The sequence below is a fragment of the Suricata suricatta genome, chromosome 6, assembly GCF_006229205.1.
Source record: "Suricata suricatta isolate VVHF042 chromosome 6, meerkat_22Aug2017_6uvM2_HiC, whole genome shotgun sequence".
Taxonomy (NCBI): Eukaryota; Metazoa; Chordata; class Mammalia; order Carnivora; family Herpestidae; genus Suricata; species Suricata suricatta.
The window spans coordinates 136,833,297-136,853,506 of record NC_043705.1 but is presented as its reverse complement, the minus strand read 5'-3'; the positions used below and the strand labels follow the sequence as shown (position 1 = coordinate 136,853,506).

The 20,210-nt window shown below is 49.4% G+C and overlaps 1 protein-coding gene across 1 annotated transcript in view; it reads left to right on the top strand.

Annotated features, from left to right (window-relative positions):
• Positions 1 to 20,210, top strand: part of TRIO (trio Rho guanine nucleotide exchange factor) — a 197,873-nt gene that overhangs the window by 154,615 nt on the left and 23,048 nt on the right. The window contains 10 exon segments of the mRNA XM_029941284.1: positions 1,475 to 1,767; positions 3,141 to 3,311; positions 5,722 to 5,817; positions 11,554 to 11,702; positions 12,868 to 12,934; positions 14,289 to 14,392; positions 16,546 to 16,615; positions 18,492 to 18,581; positions 19,145 to 19,237; positions 19,989 to 20,039. Coding sequence (XP_029797144.1) covers positions 1,475 to 1,767; positions 3,141 to 3,311; positions 5,722 to 5,817; positions 11,554 to 11,702; positions 12,868 to 12,934; positions 14,289 to 14,392; positions 16,546 to 16,615; positions 18,492 to 18,581; positions 19,145 to 19,237; positions 19,989 to 20,039 — 1,184 coding nt within the window.

Genomic DNA, 20,210 nt, shown 5'->3' with positions numbered 1-20,210 from the left:
AACATTGTAGTGACTCTCATTTTAAAATAAAGTCATAAACAAATGAATATAGATCCACACGTCTGTGCACACACACACAGAGCGAAAAGTTTTTACTCGACTGAATACTGTATTGATTCGTTTTGACCAAAGTCTGGCTCTGAGAAAATCTAGATATTTAAGAATGAGCGATCCTGCCCGAAATGTGTCCTCTGTGAAGATTATGCCGTCCACCCATGCAAAGCTTGGGCCGGGGAAGAATGAGATGGCAGTTAGACCAGGACCGCCTGCTGCAGCAGGAGTGGGACACTGCTGTTGACTCTCTCGCGTATAATCACAGGATCGGCAGGGATTAGCTCTCCTGCTTTGTTACTGCAGCACACAGTGTCTCCAGTGCCACCGAGGTGAGCCCCGTGGAGGCAGGTGTAGCATAGGATCGTCTCCGAGTCATTTCAGTATATTTTTCAGGCTTCAAAAGATTTAAGAAAATAATAATGTAGTGAATTATCTTTTTCCTCATTCCGTTGCTTAAAGCATTAAGCGTTTTTCTCCATTTCGCTACCCTGACACCCTCGAGTCCGGTTCTCAGGAAAGGGCCAGGCAGGGTCCAAGGTCACTGTTTACTGGTTTGTAAAGTACTTCCTCATAAATGCTTGGATGTGGTCAGTGTCAGCTGTCTTCTAAGCCTTTTTAGATTTCTTTTTTCCTCCTACACAAACAGTTCAGGGTTGACACTCTTGAATTTTTGAGATCCAATGAGAAGATTCACTTGGATATGTTTTCTGTAAAGCATTTTTGGTTATTTGAGGAAGACTTCCCCTTACATTTCTTTTTTTTAAAAAATGTGTTGTTGCTTTTGTTAATTGCTGCTGGTATTTACTTTGACATGAGAAGTCACTTCGAGGCCAAGAGCAAACCCATGCCTGCATAGTTCTTACAATCTGGCCCCAGGCCGGAGCTCCCACTAAGCCAGCCAGCATTACCCCTTCCCAGCCGCTGACTTCGCTCTAGACACAGCTTTCCAGATGGGTTTCATTTGTCCCGAAGTCTGATCAGGTCAGATCCTTTCTGATGTGGGTGCGTGTACACGTCCACGTTTATTTACAGAGGCGTACTTTTTTTCACTAGTAGCGAGTCAAACTAATATCTTCTATGCATCAGGATGAGTTCTTAGTTTCCTTCAGAATCTTCAGTCTATGTGATGGAGGGATCCTGGTCTTCGGGGGGTTGGTGACTTGGGGTTTGGGGGGGGAGCGGTACGTCCTGAGAAGAACCGTCTCTGGGAACAACTCGGGCTCAGTAAAGCTTTGACAGGTGTGCGCATGAGAGAGCGGACCTTCCCTTCCCTTGTTTCCAAACCGCAGGTGGGTGGTCTGCACAGCTGGGCACCCGCACCCCACATGCGGCGTGTCGCCCAGGGGGCGCCACCAGGACAGCGGTGGGACCCGTTTGTAGGCTGCCGGATGCAACCTGCTGTGTCTCTCTCGCCCTGCAGACTCGCTGTCCGTCTCCAGCAATGACGCCAGCCCACCCGCCTCAGTGGCCTCTCTGCAGCCCCACATGATGGGCGCCCAGAGCTCCCCGGGCCCCAAGCGCCCGGGCAACACGCTGCGCAAGTGGCTGACGAGTCCGGTGCGGCGGCTGAGCAGTGGCAAGGCCGACGGGCACGTGAAGAAGCTGGCGCACAAGCACAAGAAGAGCAGGGAGGTCCGCAAGAGCGCTGATGCCGGCTCTCAGAAGGACTCGGACGACAGCGCGGCCACCCCGCAGGACGAGACGGTGGAGGAGGTCAGAGCCCCTGTCTTCGTCGGGGGGAGGGGGGGTGCTTGCCTGTCGTGTGACTAGGCTCCTTCAGTTCTGTCTCCCGTACGTCCCCGGGACCATCCGCTGGTTCCACCCTGTCAGCACACTGGATGCGGGGGGGACAGCGGGCCCGAGCAGCTGCACGTTGACCTGGCCGGGACATGCGGTGGCTCCCGAGAAGGGGCCTGGACAGCGAGCGCTCCCCTGGGCCTGCTCCAGAGGGAAGTAGGCGCCATGCCGCCCCAGCCACTCCCGGTCCCTGGTCCCACTGCCGCCGATGAGCCAGGAGGTGCCGCTCAAGCTGCCGAAGGTGCAGGCGGCCCCTGAGCTTGGCCTTGACCGAGGGCACAGCATCTGCAGGCAGAGCCCCAGCTTTAGACGTGCAGAGGCCACACTTCACATCCGACCCACCTCCCCCCTAGAATCACCCGGCCAAGTCACTTTGCTAACCAGCAAACACTGGCTCATTCCCACGTCATTAAAGACAAATGTGTATTGGTCAGCCAGGAATTTTTTTTCCAAGTTCTTTTCTCATCCAGGGGTGGGGAGCTTTACGTTACTCCGCAAGAACAGAATCCCTCCGTGACCCCCAGCTAAGCTGCTGGGCTGGTGGTGGCAGTGAGGAGTCCTCTGGGTTTTTAACTGAGACCCAGCCCCACCGGCTCCCTCAAAAACAGAAAAAGGCGGACAGAAAGGATAAGATTTGTATCTTTTAATTTACTTTGCAGACACAAGGTTTCTGCTGCTTTTTTCCCAAGCATGTTCTGCCCTGGGTTTTCACCACACTGTGTGGTTTATTATGTCCTCATCTGTCTGTTTTCTACATCTGTGTCCTCTTAGTACAAATAAAACTAGCAATTTTTCCAAAAGTGAAAGCAGAGTAAAAGTGATGTGAGACTAAATTCAGACTCTTCCAGTGCATTTTGAATCGTATTAGTTGTTATGCCATTATAATTCCAGTGAATTTTGTTCTAGCAAGTTCCCAGAAACGGAATGGAGGTAGATCAAAGGAACTGAAAGAGAGTTGTTAAGGGTTCCAACTTTGGAGCTGGTGTCCGGGGAAGGGGTGGTGGTTGACGGCGGGATGTGTTCGAAGCTAACGGAGGAGGTTGGCGGTCCCTTCAGAAGACCCGCACGGGGGCCCTTCTTCCGTTCAGGTCTGCGAGCACGGTAGCTGGTCTGCAGGAAGGGCCGAGCAGTTCCCACCAGGGGTGGAAAGAGCTTGCTCCTGATTTCTGTCCCCTCCATCCCTGTCCCGGCTGTACTTACCCCCTGTCGGCCCCTTGGGGCTCCTTTCTGTGATCTGACGATGACGTTCGGGCCCGGAAGATAACGAGCAAATGCTGGTTTGATTTCAGAGGGGCCGGAACGAGGGCCTGAGCAGCGGCACGCTCTCCAAGTCCTCCTCGTCGGGCATGCAGAGCTGCGGGGAGGAGGAAGGGGAGGAGGGGGCCGACGCCGTGCCTCTCCCCCCGCCCATGGCCATCCAACAGCACAGCCTGCTGCAGCCCGACTCACAGGACGACAAGGTAGGGGCCCGTGCCACCGAGCACCCCCCTCAGGGCAGCCGTGGGTGACTCCCGGGCCGTGAGCGTGTGGCCTGCTTTCACCCCACGAGTGTGAACACCGGAGTCAGCTTAGCTCAAGCAGTAGGCCGGCGCGTGTGCTTTCTCCTGCACGTGCGCTCATACAAGTACCTTCGCTGCGATTTTAATAGCGCCTTAGTAGCCGTGGCCTCAAACTTTCCTGTCCTTCACTGCACTGACCAGGGTCCCTGAGAGAGGAGTCCGAGAACTCTTATGCAGTCTTGGCCCCGCGGCCCTGAACGAGCACAAGGCTGGCTCGCTCTCTCCGCCAGGCGTCTTTGTGCCCGGGCGTTACTGTCAGATGACTAGTCCTGCTGTCCGTTCCTCCCTGGGAGGGCCGGGGACCACGTGGGGTGCGGGAGCGGCGTCACGGCGAGGGGTCAGTCCACAACCACGAATCTCCTCTTTGGGTGTACGCGGAGGCCTCATGCCAATCTCGGGTTTTCGTTTGTTTGTTAGTTTTTACCTAATGTAAACCGGCTTTGTGCACCCCAGGTGTAAGAGCCCTAAAGTCCCGAAAAGGAAGCCCGGTAACTGGCCTGCACATCCTCTTGCCTTCTGGCCCCAGGGTGCTCCCCAAACTGGCAGGTGTTGAAAACCGTGCTCCGAAGTCCTTCCTGGAGATTTTTTCCTTTTTGGCAGTAACTAAGTTTTCTGAATGAAACAGATGTTTTCATCATTTTCCCCCATTCTTCCTCTTTTTCCTTCCCTGACTCCCGCTTCCGTGCTAACACGGTCATTTGCTGGATGGCCCGTGTTTTGTGACCGGGACTCTGGCCCGGCCCAGCGACTGGCCGGCGTGCGGCCAAGGCAGGCCACACAGGAGTCTAACGTGGGCGGCCATCCCCCGCCTCCGGCTGTGCGGTGCCGAGCGCACGGTCAGGGCGCTGCGGGCCTCGGCCCAGGGACGCGGCTCGGGTTGGAGTCTGGAGTTTGGGGGCATCTGAGGTGCCGGCCTCGTGCTGCGGGAGCCGAGGCGAGGTGACCGAGGGCCCTCGCCCCTGCACAGAGCAGCCCCAGCAGAAATGGGAGCGTGTCGTTTCTCAGACAATACCCATTTTGTGGCATTCTAAGTGATCTCTTCTTTTAAAGCAGAAAACTGAAATTTCTTAAATCTGCTGGCTAGCCAAAGTGAGGTGGCCGGCCTGGTGGGCTTGTTCCCCCAAGAAGAGAATTTTTCTCCATTTGTGGGGGGGGGCACGGTGTACTCTGGTTTGCCACCTCATTGGGTATGATTGGTAGCGGTTCTCCATTTGCAAAAATCTGTAGTGATAGTCCCGGCGAGTATATTACCTTGTGACTAATATTTTGTTTTGTTCTGTTTTCTCTTTTTGTAAACTTTCACTGCAGCATTATGTTGATTTGTGTTCTGTGTCTGTTTTGGCTCAGTTTCCTTACCTCTCCATTTGAATTTTTTTCTTCGTTTTCTTCACTCCATATTCCAGATTTCGTTAGACCAAACCACCATTTGTTTTGCAAAGCGCATACATGGACCCCCATTATGTAAAAGCCTTGTTATGACCGTACAAATCCATATCTGTCTCCTGTGAGAAACGCATCGTTAGGACAGCCGTGTGTTGCATGCTTCTCCGCTGTCCTTAATATGAAGCAAGGTTCATATTATGCCCCTCTTCTAGTCTCCAGTTGATCGATGGCACGAGTAATCTGCAAACACACCATGTTTGCTAATTACTGACACTCGAATTCAGTAGTCCCTCCCTGAAACCCCGTGTCCCCCCGCCCGCCCCGACTCTAGCCATAAATGGCATCTGGTGGCTTGTGAGGCCTCAGCTCTCCTGTATCTGCACTAATCAGTGGGGAATGGATGGCACCGAAAATGGTGAGCGTGTCCCCCTCTTCCCTGTCTGGTCCGTGCACCTGGCTCCTTCCCTTTTCTTCCCGGTTTCTTTCTTTTAACCCCGTAAACACAGGAAAGCCATTCCTAGTACCCTGTTTTGTTTTCCTGGCTATTTAAGGATTCACTCATTAGAACCTTAAGCCTTTTCATTCTTGCGTTGATCAGATTCCGGACTTTTTTCTGCTTAGCCGCTAGCCTTGCTGGCAGTTGCGAAAGCTGTAGTGAGAATCCCCCGTGCCCAGTCACCTCTTTGAAAGCCGTTACAATGTTACACGGCTGACGATTAGAAACAGACTTTGTCTGCTTCGCACATGTACCCCAGACAGGTTTTATTTAATATTTCATGTCAGAATATTGTAAATTTAAAAGGATGACTTTAAATAAATGCAAACAAAGACAAACTTGTGGTCTTTTTGTCTGGAATTACTTTGAGAAAGAGCTTGCAGCAGAATGCACTGTCTGTGCAGTGACTAACGTGAGGCATTCCCCCCCCAGGCCGCCTCCCGCCTGCTGGCGCGCCCCACCGGCTCCGAGACGCCCAGTGCGGCCGAGCTCGTGAGTGCAATTGAAGAACTCGTGAAGAGCAAGATGGTAAGGCTTCCCGCAGCGAGTCTGAGCTTTGGGGACCGCTCTCAGGGCTGCCGAATGTGCTTGGGGCATGTCACCCAGGAGGCCCCAGGAGGGGACCCTGAGGCCACCCTCCCCTCTGACCACGTGCACGTTCAGGGGCCCCCAACATCCCCCTCAGGCTCAGTAATTGGCTTGACTGAGCCCCAGAACTCACAGAAGGGGCTACACCCACAGTTGTGCATGCCGTGAAAGGACAGATTCGAATCGGCCGGGGAGGAGGTGGCACAGGATGGGGTCCAGGCTTCCAGCTGTCCCCTCCCGGTGGGGACGTGCAGTGCACTGACGTCCCCAGCTGGTGGTGTCTGCCATCATTGCAGGTCAGTCTGCATGGAGAGTCAAGGCAACCAGGGATGCTAGCCCATGCCCTGGTGTCCAGAGTGTTTACTTGAACTCAGTCACATATGCAAGACTGACTGCTTGCGTGGCTCCCCTTTGTCCCCCGCCCTCCAGAAATCAGTATCCAGTGTGGCCCCCAGCAAGAGTCACACTGTTGGCATAGACTCGGTCTTGGACAGAGGCCCCTCGGTAAACAGACATTCCTAGTAGGCAGACGTCCCGGGAGATTCGAGGTGCCTCCCGGGAGCCAAGATTGATCTGCTCCGCACCCGCCCTGATGGCGGTGCCAACACCACCACGCCCACGGTGTGCCGGCTCAGTGCACCGCAGACAGGTTGACAGTTCCTCTTGCTGTCTCTTCGGTCTTTGTTCTGGGTTTACAGTGTACAGGAGAGAAGAGCTTGCATAGTTATGTAAGGTCTTTATTTTCTGAGTGACCTCTGCATTTCTAGTTGGTCAGCCTGGATTCATTTAATAAAGGCCCCACAATAAAAATACTGACTTGAAGGTAGAGAGGTGTGCGTTGCTTCTAACTGATCCAAAGCGATTAATTTCTGTGTGTCCAGTTTTCCTATGAAGTAGAAAAACCATTACTGGTAACAACATTGTTGTTAGTAGATCCCACGACTCCCGTGAAGTGACTTGACATCTTTTAAGAGTCACTGAAAATAAAGCCCCCAGCCCCTCCTCCCAGTCCACGTTCCAGAGGTGACCCCTGTGATCAGTTTGGTAGATTTCCCTCCAGACATTTTCTCCGCAAGCACGCACGTACGCGGGGAAGTGAGGGGGACAGGGTGCTTGCACCTGCTCTTTCTTTCAAAGTGGGTTCGTGGCGTTTTTAAGATTCTGAGAGTTAGTGTATCCTCAGATCTTCTCACTTCAGTACATAGAGATTGACTTCACTCCCGCAGTAGCTCTGCCACGGGACACTGTGCGGACGCAGCGCTCGCCTGCAGGGGCTTAGCTAAAACGGCACTGTTCCAAGTGCTGAGCATAATTTAACACATTGGGAGCCCGATGAGGTAAGTACACACGATTGTCATTTTTTACAGATGAAGAAACTAAAGCCACAGAGTTTAAACACTTAACCAGCCAGTAAGGGGCAGAGACCTCTTTATACTATAATTAATTTAAACAAGTCCCTAACAACAACAATAATAATAATAATACGTGTGTGTGTGTGTGTATGTGTTTGTATAAAGTTATTTTCAGTTTTGCCCAACTGTAAACCCGTGTGTGGTTATATCTGTAGGATAGATTTCCAACGTTGGGATTGCCAGATCAGTGTATACTTTTTTTTTTAATGTTTTTCAACATTTCTTTATTTTAGAGAGAGAGAGAGAGACACAGAGGGTGAGCAGGGGACATTCAGAGAGAGAGAGGGAGACAGAATCAGAAGCAGGCTCCAGGCTCTGAGCAAATGGTCAGCACAGAGCCTGATGCGGGGCTCAAATCCACAAACTGTGAGACTATGACCTGAGTTGAAGTTGGCTGCCTAACCGACTGAGCCACCCAGGCGCCCCAAAGAGTATACTTTTTAAAGTTAGACATTTATCTTCCTTCCATCAGATATTAACTGGGCAATGTTACATCATTCCCATTTCTTCTACCCATAGACAGCCTCTAATCAATCGTCTCATCTTTTTTGTTTTTCCAAACATCTGATTATTCTAATCAAAGGCTGAAAAGAAACTGTCAACTTATCTCTAGGTACCACTGACCCTCGGCAGACCTTCAGACACTTCCAAACTCATGAAACTGTAGTTGACTCAGTCACATGGGAATTCTATCAAGAAAAACTCAGGATGGCTCACTCTGCCATCACTGGAATTTCTTCCCAGGCTGTCATGTTCTGAAAGTGACATGATAGGCCTGGAAGTTAAGAAGATTGCTAGTACGTGGTGGATAACCCAAGAACTTGACTCCACTGGTCAGAAATTTGGGATCGTTGCATTTCGAACTGAGCTAAACCACATCCTGGCTGTCTCTGAGACCACTTGATTGATGGTCTAACCCAAGGGTACTTAAGTTGTACCCAGTGAGCTTTCAGACACCCTTAAACGTTTTTAAAAACAGTCATTTATACTCCTCAGTTACATGATCATTAAAATGATCCTAAAATGATTCGTGTCCAGTAATTGAAGTAGTTTTCCCAAGCAGCCCTCTGAGGCAGCCCTTCGTCAGCCCACCAGCCTTTTTTGTGCATGTACTGAAATTGCGTTCCGTTTTAAGTGAGCAGAGATTGATTTCTAAGTAATTCAGGTGGACTTCAAACGCAGAGGAGTCCTACGACATGGTTTCTGGTTTCGTTCAGCTCTTACTGTTTTATTCCTTCTTTTCAGTTTTAAGGCATTGACTTGACCAGTTGAAACTGAGTTCTTTCTACTCACTCACGTCTCTCCTTCAGTTAACAGGCCTAAAGCTGTTGGCGTCGTGGAAAGGGCGTAGGTTTTGGAGTCAGGTAGACTTGTGTTCACACACCGCTGCTTACGCTTGGGCTCTCTGAGCCTGTGTCTCTCCGCTCCTCGCCCGGTGCAAGTGCTGTTTGCTGCTGCGCCACTAGCACGGTTCCGTCCACACGGCCGGAGTCGCTACTGCCTGCCCTTCCCCAGCGGGAGGGCCCTGTTTATGCTGCTTGTGATGGACTCACCCGACTTCATTGTCCATTGGATGTAATCTAGATTCTGCCCTCTTTTTCTGGCTCAGGGGACACGTTGCTGTGTGTTGATTTCCTGTCACTAACCCTCTGATGTCAAACAAAAACTACTTTTTGTCAGTGAAAACTCTGAGTCATGTTCATACCCTTTAACCCGCCCTGCTCGTGTGACCCAGAACTCCCCCTGCACACTTAACCCTGTGCCGGGGGTCCAGAGTCTCCGCACCCGGTTTCTTGTGGGCGACCTCTCTGGCTCTGGCGCCTTTGTAATAGGATGTGCACACTGAATTCGTTATCCTTCAAAAGCTGCATGTTAGCCTCCTGGAGTGGGAGGCAGCTGTGCCCCTCTTGTGCAGTGCGACATCCAGGCAACTGAACCTAACCCTAAAACCTGCAGAGTCGATCTGAACAATAAAAACTACCCTGAAAACTGTTTCCTGGGATTTCGGCCTCTCTCTCATCCACACATTCCTGATCCTGCTGGTATTTGGAAGATGGGGCCTCTTGGCTGCACATCGGCAATGGGGCGGTAGCAGCCGACAGCCACGGGGACTGTTTGAACTTGACTCTGGGGTTTTCTTTTCTTCGTTGATTTAAATATAAAGGGAGATTGGAGAAAGAATGAAAATAAGTGAAATAAACATCTACCTCAAGAATACTAGAAAAACCACAGAAATTAATGAGTTGGAAAACAGAAAAAGAGTACAATAATAAAACCTAAAATGTGTTCTTTAAAGAAGTAATAAGCATCGGGTAACCTCAAGAGATGGAAAGGAAGCACAAATTCACAAAACAAGGAATTATATGGGAGAGGCAAACTGAGGAAATTAAAATCATCGTCGCAGCCTCTGTTAGGCTCTTTGAAAGTAAATGTCACACACAACCTGGATGAAACGGTAATTTACCAAAACCTTAGAAGAGGTGATTGTCTGTGTGGACCTGTCCACATCTCAGGAACAGAGAGGACCTGCCCACAAGACACCACCAAACCCATAGTGATTCGAAAACAATCCATCCGAATCTGTGGCGTCCCAGGAGTTCCGGTCCCCTGGTGACCTTTCCCCGGTCACCGGCGGGCAGCATGGAAGGGAGCGGGCAGGAACGCCGAACCGCAATCACGTCCTGCTGGGGCGTCGGCACCCCCTCTGGCTGCCCCGCTGGGGCCACGCCCAGCGCCCCTGTCCTTTGGGGATGGACTCCACCAGCCGGAGACGGGAGCTTCCCAAACACCAGTCAAGGCCACCACTTGATCCAGGATGGTTTTGCACACCGTGTTGCCAAAACAAAACCACCACTTTCTGTTTAATCACCGTTGAAAGGAGCAGAATTGAATCTGATGAGCATCAGCTGTTTCCTCGCAGCTCTAGACGGGAGGCAGTGCAGGGCATCCCCTTCCTCCTCCAGACCCCCGTCTCCCTGGTCCGCGAGCACAGAGCAAAACCCTGTTACTTCCCGCAGAGTGCTGCCTTCCAGTAAAGGTCAAACGCTGTTTATTTAAAAAGAAGAGTGCTGTTTTCTCATCAAGCCCCGTTCCTTGACTATTCGTCACAAATGCGCGCTGCAGTTGGTACGCTTCCGCAGCTCTGTGGGTTTGGGGAGCGACATTCCGTAGACGGAGCTTGTGTCCTCAGAGCTGTTGTTAGTGAAGAAGTCCGCATTGGTCTGCCACTCTCCGGGTGAGGAAACTGGACAGGCACTGGAGGTTTGGATTTGATAGGAAATACTAAGTGTTCCTGCAGTTTGTATTTAGCTTTTTGTTTGAAGACAAGCTAATCACATTTTCCCAGTTCAATTGATAAAACATCCCTTGATCATGTCTGCATCTCCAGCTGGGTGCTTCGGGAATTTTAGAAGAACCGTCACCCATCCGCCTAGGAGCTTCAGGAATTCGGGGTAAGAAGCACAGTTAATATGCACCAACGAGAAAGCCATCAGCTGCTAACCATTGTCACATTAATCCAGGGACAGAAGTCCATGTTCAAGTCTAATGTGTTGAACACCTGCAGAGCTTTGTTTGAGGTTCTGCAGGGCATACGACACTGAAAACAGTCACTCGTGGAACCAAAATCCAGTGTGGGAGAGAGTCTAGGATGCGTCATCGGGACGGCCTGACAGCTGCCTCCGCCAAAGAAGAAGGAAGTTGCAAATATCCAGACAGATCCGTTCTGCGGGGCACTCTGTGCGCCCACCTGGGAGTCAAGGCCTCAAGGGCGATGAAGGAAGAAGGCCCGTGTTCTTTAATGCAGCTCGCCGACCTTGCTGTGCAGCTGCCCACAAGGGCCCCGGGTGATGTGCCCAGCTCAGGCTGGCCTGTCGGAGGAGATCCCGCACACTTGACAGGAATTTAACCGAAAGAAAATGGCTAAATTCATCATTCGAAATAACGTGATACATCCAGAGATGGGGGCAGCGCTCTGCTGTAAACAAGTTGTGCCATTTCTAGTTATGTGGTGACAAAAAATAGAATATGTGAACGCATATGAATTCACGGTCCTTTCTGTTCCGACTTCTCTCGTGTACCCAGCTCCTCTTGCTCCGTTTTGGTATTCATAGTGGGGGTTTTTGGTTACCAAATACCATGTAATATCACAAAGATAGATCTTCTCATTTTACAGTCCGGCCTTCTGCATCTTCTGGCTTATGAGGTTCTCCGATCCTCATTTCAGTCTCGTGGAGACATGACTGGCCGTCTGGTCTTTTTTCAGGCGCTGGAGGACCGGCCCAGCTCGCTCCTCGTTGACCAGGGAGACAGCAGCAGCCCCTCCTTCAACCCCTCCGACAACTCCCTTCTCTCCTCCTCCTCGCCCATCGATGAGATGGAAGAAAGGAAGTCCAGCTCCTTAAAGAGACGGCAGTAAGAGATGTTTCCAGTGCCACCATCAGCTCTCCTCTGGTCGTTGTCCCCTTCAGAAGTGTGACTGGGGCTCACTTCTGAATCCGTGCAACAGGAGGATCCAGGGCCTCTCCTTGAATAATTGTATAAATGTTGGGAAATGTCTCAGAACCGCAAGGGTGCGGGTGTTCCCTGGGTTTGTTTTTTACAGTTTGGAAAATGTTTGTTTGTTTTGTAAGCTCTGTGCCCAGCGTCAGGCTTGAGCTCACAACCCCGACATTAAGAGTCACACATTCTTCCCTCTGAGCCAGCCAGGTGCCCCTGTCGTTGCAGTTTTGTTATTTGCACGTGTGTCCTGTATTTATGAGTGACTGCAGCATATCTCCTGTCACTTCTAGGGAGAGACTGCCGTGCTTTCTGTCGTACACATAGTTGTGAAGGAAAAGAAAGCAGCATAAAAGCAGATACGATCCCAAAACTTGGACTATTTTTCAAACACACCTTCATGATAGGGTCTCAGTTCCAGTAAGGCCACATATGGTAAAAAGAGTCCTGGAAAACATCACAAAAGGCGTAAACTTGCCTTTGGAGAAGAGGGAAAACTTGGATGCTGCGTGAGGGGAGAGACTGGGTTTTCCTGAGCGCTCTCTCCCCGCAGTCCATATCGGGCATGAGATGCCCTCTCGGGGCTGGTTGAATGAACAGCCCAACAGACCTTTTCAAGGCCAGCCAGGATGCTTTGCCTTTCAGATCACCTGATTCCTATTATCGAAGAGGCCTTAGACAGTTATGAGCCTTCGGACACACTTCTGGATGAGTGATCAGACCCAGGGCTTTAAATGTCCGAATTAAATGTTCCCTTCTATGTCCAGTGAAGCTTAAAATAATTGTTTCAAAACAAAGCAAACTTGCTTCCTTTAACGCCATGCCTTTATGACAAATTTATGTCTGAGGCTCTCTTTACTGTCTGTATTTGTGATCGGACCCCGCAGCTCACATGGTCATGTACATGAACCTGTAAGTGATTTGGGACATTCAGGCATCGGGGACCCAACTGTGTAAATTTGATCTATCACAATATATCTGGTCCAATAGGAATCTGGCCTGACAAAAGCAAAGTACTAAAGAATTCACTTAGAAAATGAGTTGGGTTGGTAACACTGGTTTTTTTTTTCTCCCTTTCCAGCTATGTTTTGCAAGAACTAGTGGAGACAGAGCGTGACTATGTGCGGGACCTTGGCTGTGTTGTGGAGGTACGTGTTTTCAGAGGTTTAATAACCTCGATCAGACACCAGGAGTTGTCAGGGAGTATCATATTTGACACGTTAACACCAATCCTTCTCGAAAGCTTTAAAAACATTTAATGCCTCCTAAGAAAACCAAGTTTGTGAAAAATGACATTGAGCCAATTATCCTTAATCTATATTCACCTTTAAATGCTTTTTTTTCACAAAATGCGTCTTTGACACAATCATCTTTTTGTACAATGAAGTTTTTTAAGTTATTATATCTGACCACTGTATTTATTATTTGGGGATCTTGCCTTTAATGATTTACAAGAGTGGATATCCCCACAGAGATGGGAGAGCTCACAGGTTGAACAAGTCAGTGTGGCCAGCTGGGGCCTCAGATCCATGCTGAGTCCACCTGGCTCCAGGACTGCGCTGTCGCTGCCCCGGGCCACTTGCTTGCACTTTTCTCAGAAGAGATGCATCAGTGCCGTATTGCTCAGAAGTTGCTGCACACCGTGTTGCCAAAACAAAACCACCGCCGTGCATCCTGGATCAAGGCCCATCTCCGGGGTTATTTGTCCCTGGCACTGAAGTTCAGGGCAGAGTCCTCTTTGTAAACTTGACTCAGCAAAAAACTGTTTTTCTAGCATAAAATACTACTGATTATTCTTTCCAGCTTTGCAGGTACATCTAGGAGAATACTTTCTGGGTGTTCGTTCCATTAGACGTAACACCTTTTACAGCAGTGTCACAAACGACGCAGCAAGCTTCATGTGTCTGTGCTTGTGGTTAACAGTAAAATAAGTAACTTGAATTACTTAAGAGAGTCAAGCCAAGGCTGAATCGCATTCAAGTTAAATGGAAGGTGTAAGCCACAGTTTAGCAACATATTTAATCAGCTATTGTGAAAAAATTAATTTATGAAAGGAATATTATTAAATTCTTATTTAATGAATTACATTAAAAAATCAAATACTTATGTTAGATAACTCAAAAAAGAGAAGGGAATCTGTTTATATTATGCTGAGAACAGAGGAAATACGTTTCCCGCCAAATATTTAGTGTTTACAAGCAGGTAAGATGACTTGTTTTTATGAAACCACTTGCATTTAGATGTCTTGGTTCCTCAGAAGAGTTTGCAGCTATGAATTCCACAGAGTTCAAGGGGAGCAGGTCATGGCAGTGCGTACCACCGCACATGAGGGGCCGGTGGAAGGCACTTTTCGTACAGGATTTTTGCTTGTTTTTAAGTAAAGAAAGGGTGACGAGGCCACTCGTGCACTTGTGTGTTGTGTTTGTTACGACTGCTGATCTCTAAGTCACTGTTAGACTCCAGCACATTCACTGAAGCAAACTGTCCTGTCACTGCTCACAGGGCTACATGGCTCTCATGAAAGAAGATGGCGTCCCTGATGACATGAAAGGGAAGGACAAGATTGTATTCGGCAACATCCACCAGATTTATGACTGGCACAGAGAGTACGTAAAGCACGCCGCGCGCTCGATGGTGCGCACGCCCGTCACCCTGGCTGAGCTGCCCCGTGTCGGGCAGATGGTAACGGGCATTTACGGCTTCGTCTCCTTTCATGACCTGTAACGTCGTGGAGGCAGCTGGCGCAGAGGAAACAGGACGTGCCAAGGAGTTTTGTGGTAGCGGCTCATGGCCGGGGAGGGTCTTTTCGGTGTGCTGGGCCGTCCCGGGAGCCCGCCGGGGTGGGAGGAAGCGCCAGCGCGGAGCCACGCTGCCTGAGTTCAGAGCCTGGCCCTGACCTTGAGCCACTGGCGTCCCTTCCTTGTGCCGCCACCCTCCACACACAAGGGGGCCTTCTCGCCCCACCGCACGGGGTTTGGTGAGGGGGCCCGAGCTGACACGCTGCCCAGTAAGCTTCAGGAAAGGCTTCTCATGAGAATTGCAGCCATCACTTAAGTAATTACAAATTATTTTAGAGGGTTTTGAAGATACTGGTGTTTCCAAGAATTTTAATGAAAGAATAGACCTGACTACACATGACAATCAGATTTTGAGCCCCGCACATTGTCACCCCGTCCCAATCAGGAGGAGATCCACATTTGCCCCTTCAGGTCACCTCACTGCTAATCTTTTTTTAAGTTTACTTTATTTATTTTGAGAGAAAGAGAGTGAGAATAGGCAAGCACGAGCAGGGGAGGGGCAGAGAGAGTCCCAAGTGGACTCCAGGCTGTCAGCACAGAGCCAGACGCGGGTCTCCATCCCACAAACCGTGAGATCATGACCTGAGCCGAAATCAAGAGTTGGATGCTTAACCAACCTAGACTCCTAATTTTAAAAATCCTTACCCTAAAAATGCATATAAAATGATGTATCTAAGGGTACATTATTCAAAGAACTTTCAGCTTGAGTTTTAGTTTTGAAAATTAAATATTTAGCACATGCAAAAAAAAAAAATCCTTACCCATCTACGGATTGCTTAATGCCAGCTGTTGATATGGTTGTGGAATGTTCCAGCTGCGCCGTTCTGTTCCCATGATCCTGTCACCTTCACGTTCCTCTCCCCGTCAAAGCCTGGGTCAAATGGTCACTCTCCATTAGACCTTGTCACTCTGGGCAGACGTGCTCCCTCCTGCTCGCAGATAGCGTGCTTTGTAAACTGTAAACTCCTGTGCAGATCCAGGGAGGGGTCGTCGTGGCCTGTGTGTCAAGTAGGGTTTCATTATTTCTCAATTTCTCTGTCCTAATAGAGTGTAAACCCTTGGAACCCAGGGACAGGGTCATCATTCTCCTCTTCCCCCATAGTACCTAATTCAGGTGGACTCCTAGATGAAGAATGGTCACCTTCAGACACAGCTAATTTGTAGACCTCCAAGAACCTACAGTGAACCTGACTGTAGGAAGGGATTGGTGCTAGTCTAGTCGGCCACCACCCCGTCTGGCCGGGGAGCTGTGATGGGAGGAGACACCGCGCAGGGCTCCTGGGATGACCACCTGCGGGGGGCGGGGGGGGGGGGCGCGCCTGCCAGAAAATCCAACACAGCGTTTATCGGTGTGCCGTTTGCGGGTCAGTAAAATACCAAACAGGGCGCCTGGGTGGCTCAGTCGGTTAAGCGTCCGACGTTGGCTCAGGTCACGATCTCACGGTTCGTGGGTTTGAGCCCCTCCTCCATGTGATTGCTCGCTCACTCGCTCTCAAAATAAATTTTAAAAAACTTTAAATAAGAAAAATAATAAAGTAAAATACTAAGTATTCTTACACAATTTGAGCTCCTTAAAATTTATCATAGAATGAATATGAATCTCAAGTTTTCAGAAATAAAAATGACCAATCATTTTGAAACTTTTATTTTTTCCTCAGTATTCAGCCATGATACATTATTGCTTGTGTTCTTAAGAAAAATGAGACCAAAAATGTGGATTGCCCAAGAGAAGGAAAGGGTGCCAGTCAAGGGATGGTCTCATTCTGCCTTGTCTTTTGTAACTGCGTGTCTCTTTGGGTTCCTGTCCTGACAAAATGTTTTCTGTGCATGTTACATTTCTTAGGTACATACTTTATGCTTTCCAGTTGATGGTGTCAAAACCCAATTTTGAAATACAAACCTTAGTCTAAAATTAGAAGGCCAAATTGGAAATGGCTCTAATGCTTCTCTTCTTGTTTCAGCTTTTTTTTAGGAGAGTTGGAGAAGTGCCTTGAAGATCCGGAAAAACTAGGATCCCTTTTTGTTAAACATGTCAGTACAATAACATTATTTATGTTCTGTTCGGATGTTGTCATGCTTAGGAACTGGTTTTTCAGATTAAAGGAGAACCCACTGATAGTTTACAAAAGCGCTTCTGTTAAGAATAAAATCAAACCGAGCATTGTCAGCGAATTGGAATTAGGCCCCCCTCTGGTACCCGAGTGACCTGCTTGCCTGGTCACCAGCCCCGGCCGTTTCGCTCAGGGCAGGACTGAGTGGCCAGAGGACCAGCGGCTGACCTGAGGCAGGAACCTCTGGGGGTGTCTGTCCGTGGACGAACAAGTGTTTGGGGAAGATGGTGGTGTATCGAAGCAGAAAGTAGGTTTCTCGTAGGAGCCAAATATATGTGCAAATCTGAACTGCGTTCACATTAAAGGTCTCTTTAGGAAATTCTTCTGTGTTTAAAAAAAAAATCAGTGATAAGAGTTTTTGCATTTTTTGCAAATCTCTTGAATGTCTGCCTTAATGGAAAACAGATGGATTTTTAAAATATCTGCTTCTACATTCATTCTATTGTGGAATTTTTTGTGGTTGAAATACATGAAAAACAACCCGTCTTCCTACAGACCGAGCTGGAAAGGGTCAAGTACTTTGATACACTTAAGTAACATGGGTAGTTTGCTGGGATGTGACCCCACACCTCGACCAAGTGATACCGTCCTGAAGGGCAGCCGCCACTGGGGCCCGAAAAGCTCTTGCTGGGCGCTCCCGTGCTGTTGCACTTGAGGCCGCTGGAGCGGCTCGCACTCCCAGGCTTCCCCCCTGCACCGGCTTGTGAGCGCGCGCACCGCTCAGTCAGAAACAGCGGTGCCCCAGGTTGGACGGGTCTTCCAGGTGCCGAGGCGTCTGGTGCCACTGTCGGGTCAGAACTGCTCGTGCCACCGCCCCTCCCTTAGACCAGCCCGCAGGCATCCTTGAGAAGCCAGTGGCAGGTGCGGGCTTTCCAGAACTCCAGTCTGGACCGTGAAAGCTCAGCGTTTCATTATTAACAGATACTGCCAGTTTGCCTCGAAACGACACGCTGCTTTTGTTCACGTTCCAGAACGTGTCTGCCAGATGCCATGTATAAGTAACTGCAACCTGGGTCCGTCCTTTGTTCGGGTGACAACGGCGGCCCTCAAACACCAGCAGTTAATTTAGGCCACAGCTCAGTGTCACAGATGGTTTTGCCTGAGGCCACCATCCTGTGCACCAGAAGTGTTATGAGGAGCTCTGTTTTGTCACAAGAACGTTAAAAAGATCTATGTTGTGTGGTTGAGGTCTAATAACGTTGACTTTTATTATGGAACCTGGGTCGTTCTGAGGTGAAACTGGCGGTCGTCTGCCAACATGTGACGGTGACATCTGCCGAGATGCCGGCGGGTTTCACACGTCAGTGAGACGGTAGCACAGAGAGAGGGGTAACTGATGTCTTGGTGTTAGCTGGAAGATGGGGGCCCCCAGGGGTGTGCATGCGACACTGAGCATCACTGGATTAAAGGACGGCTTGCTCCGTACTTCTCCCCCTGCCCTCAGCGTTTGCGATTAAAGAGACTTTTCTCGAGGATTAGAGCCGGCAGGGCTTCCAGGGCCGCTGGGCCATTTGGGGGGCGGCAGTCATTCTGCATTAGCTCGCGTTGCCCCCGCGTGGTGTTTGCCGGGTAAAGTGAGGGGTCTGAAATACCTAAGGGGCAACGAGGAAAGGCTGCTTTTGGGGCCACAAAGCAGAGTGCTGACCTAGTCATGCATCTGGAATGTGCTCCCACGGGCCTGAACCACAGTTTTAAGAAAATTTCCTTTATGAATGTGCTGAAATGTGCATGTGCTCTTATGTTCTGGTTGAACTTCCAATTGTTTTAACCCATCTGTTTGCCTTTTTCATTCCTAGGAGAGAAGGTTGCACATGTACATAGTTTATTGTCAAAATAAACCAAAGTCTGAGCACATTGTCTCAGAATACATTGATACCTTTTTTGAGGTAAGACCCGAGACAGAAACGAAGTATTTCTGAATCTTTTGTTACAGTCGATGTCCAAAGATTAAAATATCATGTTTCCCAGAACTGAAGCAAGTCTCAGGAAATTAGCCTCAGTTATAAGCGTTCTGAACCGGTTTCTTTCCTATAAATCAGAGAAATGAGTAGGAGTTCAATCTGTGCTTGTGTGTCCCCCTGAGCTTTCAGAAGACTGGGGTCATTGTTAAAATAAAGGGTTTTTTTAAGCAGTTTTGAACCGAAGACTCATTACAGATTCAGAATAACTCATGATCTAAACGTTTAGCCTAAAAATAAAACATGTGTTTATATGAATGAAAGAAAGCAATTGAAAGAAGGTCTGTCTATAAACCAGCAAAAAAAGACTTTTGGAAATGGCCCTAAGACGGTGAAGTGGCCGTTCTGAGAAACCAGGCCGGCCTGGCTGGGTTTTTTCCCCACCACCTTTCCTGCTCTGTAGTTAGCATTTCCGACTATTAGACGGACTAGACAATCGCCCTTAAAAGACAACACTTAAGATCCTTTTTTCCCCTCCTTTAAAACCCCAGGACCTAAAGCAGCGTCTTGGCCACAGGCTGCAGCTCACAGATCTGCTGATCAAACCGGTGCAGAGGATCATGAAATACCAGCTGCTCCTGAAGGTGAGGGCTGACGGTGCGGACTCGGGCCTCAGGCGCCGGTTCTCGAGAGGGCCGGTCACATGAGGGGAAGGAAGTCTGGGCAGGTGAAGGGCCTCTTGCCTGTAAAAAAATATCAAGCAGTCTTTTTCTGATTTTAAGTACTTCAGAGTAAGTTTCTTAGAATCTAATAAGGCACCTTACACCATTTTCTCGATTTTTCGTTTACATCAGGGTCTGCATCCAAATGTTAGTTGAAGGGAACTTTTTCCCCCACCACAGATCTTTGGATACTAATGCTTTTTCCTGGCTCTGTTGACCTTACATGTTCCCTCATCTTCCTGGGGTCCTGGGTGAAGTTCAGATGTCCGTCCCCAGAAGCAAATGTTGCTTGGCTCAACCGGGCTCAGAAGCCCTCGATTGGTTTTGATTCCTAAGCACCATTAAAGGCAAAGCCACACGGTCTTCCAAGACAAAAGTAACTGTTGAAATATATTGAGATTCCTTGGAATATGAAGATGAAACTTTGAAGCTGGGTGTTTGCAGAGACCAGAGCTGTCTTGGAGAAAAAGGGGAGCCTTTAGCTGCTTAGATTTGTTGACTTTGCTCTGCTACAGCTTGAAGTCCACGTTAGGGTGTCTTTTCATCAAGTTACTGGGAGAAAGAAACGCAGCTGAAGCATCTGGCCCGGTGCCTGGCACATCAGGAGTGATTTTAGCTGCTTGGCTGCTGTGTGATCTTCGCCCCCATCATGTCCTCTCTGTGCTTCTTGCAGGACTTCCTCAAGTATTCCAAAAAGGCTAGCCTGGATACTTCAGAATTAGAGGTACCTACCTCCCCAGCCCAGCTCTGCCCAGTCCCCCCATGTCTCCCAAGCAGCCCACCCCCAGAGGAGTCGTCCCGGGGGCCTTGGGTCCCTCCTTCCTTGGGATGTGCCCTGTGCACGCTGGGGGGCGGGGAAGGAGGGAGGCAGACTTGGGGGTGGATGTGGGGGTTC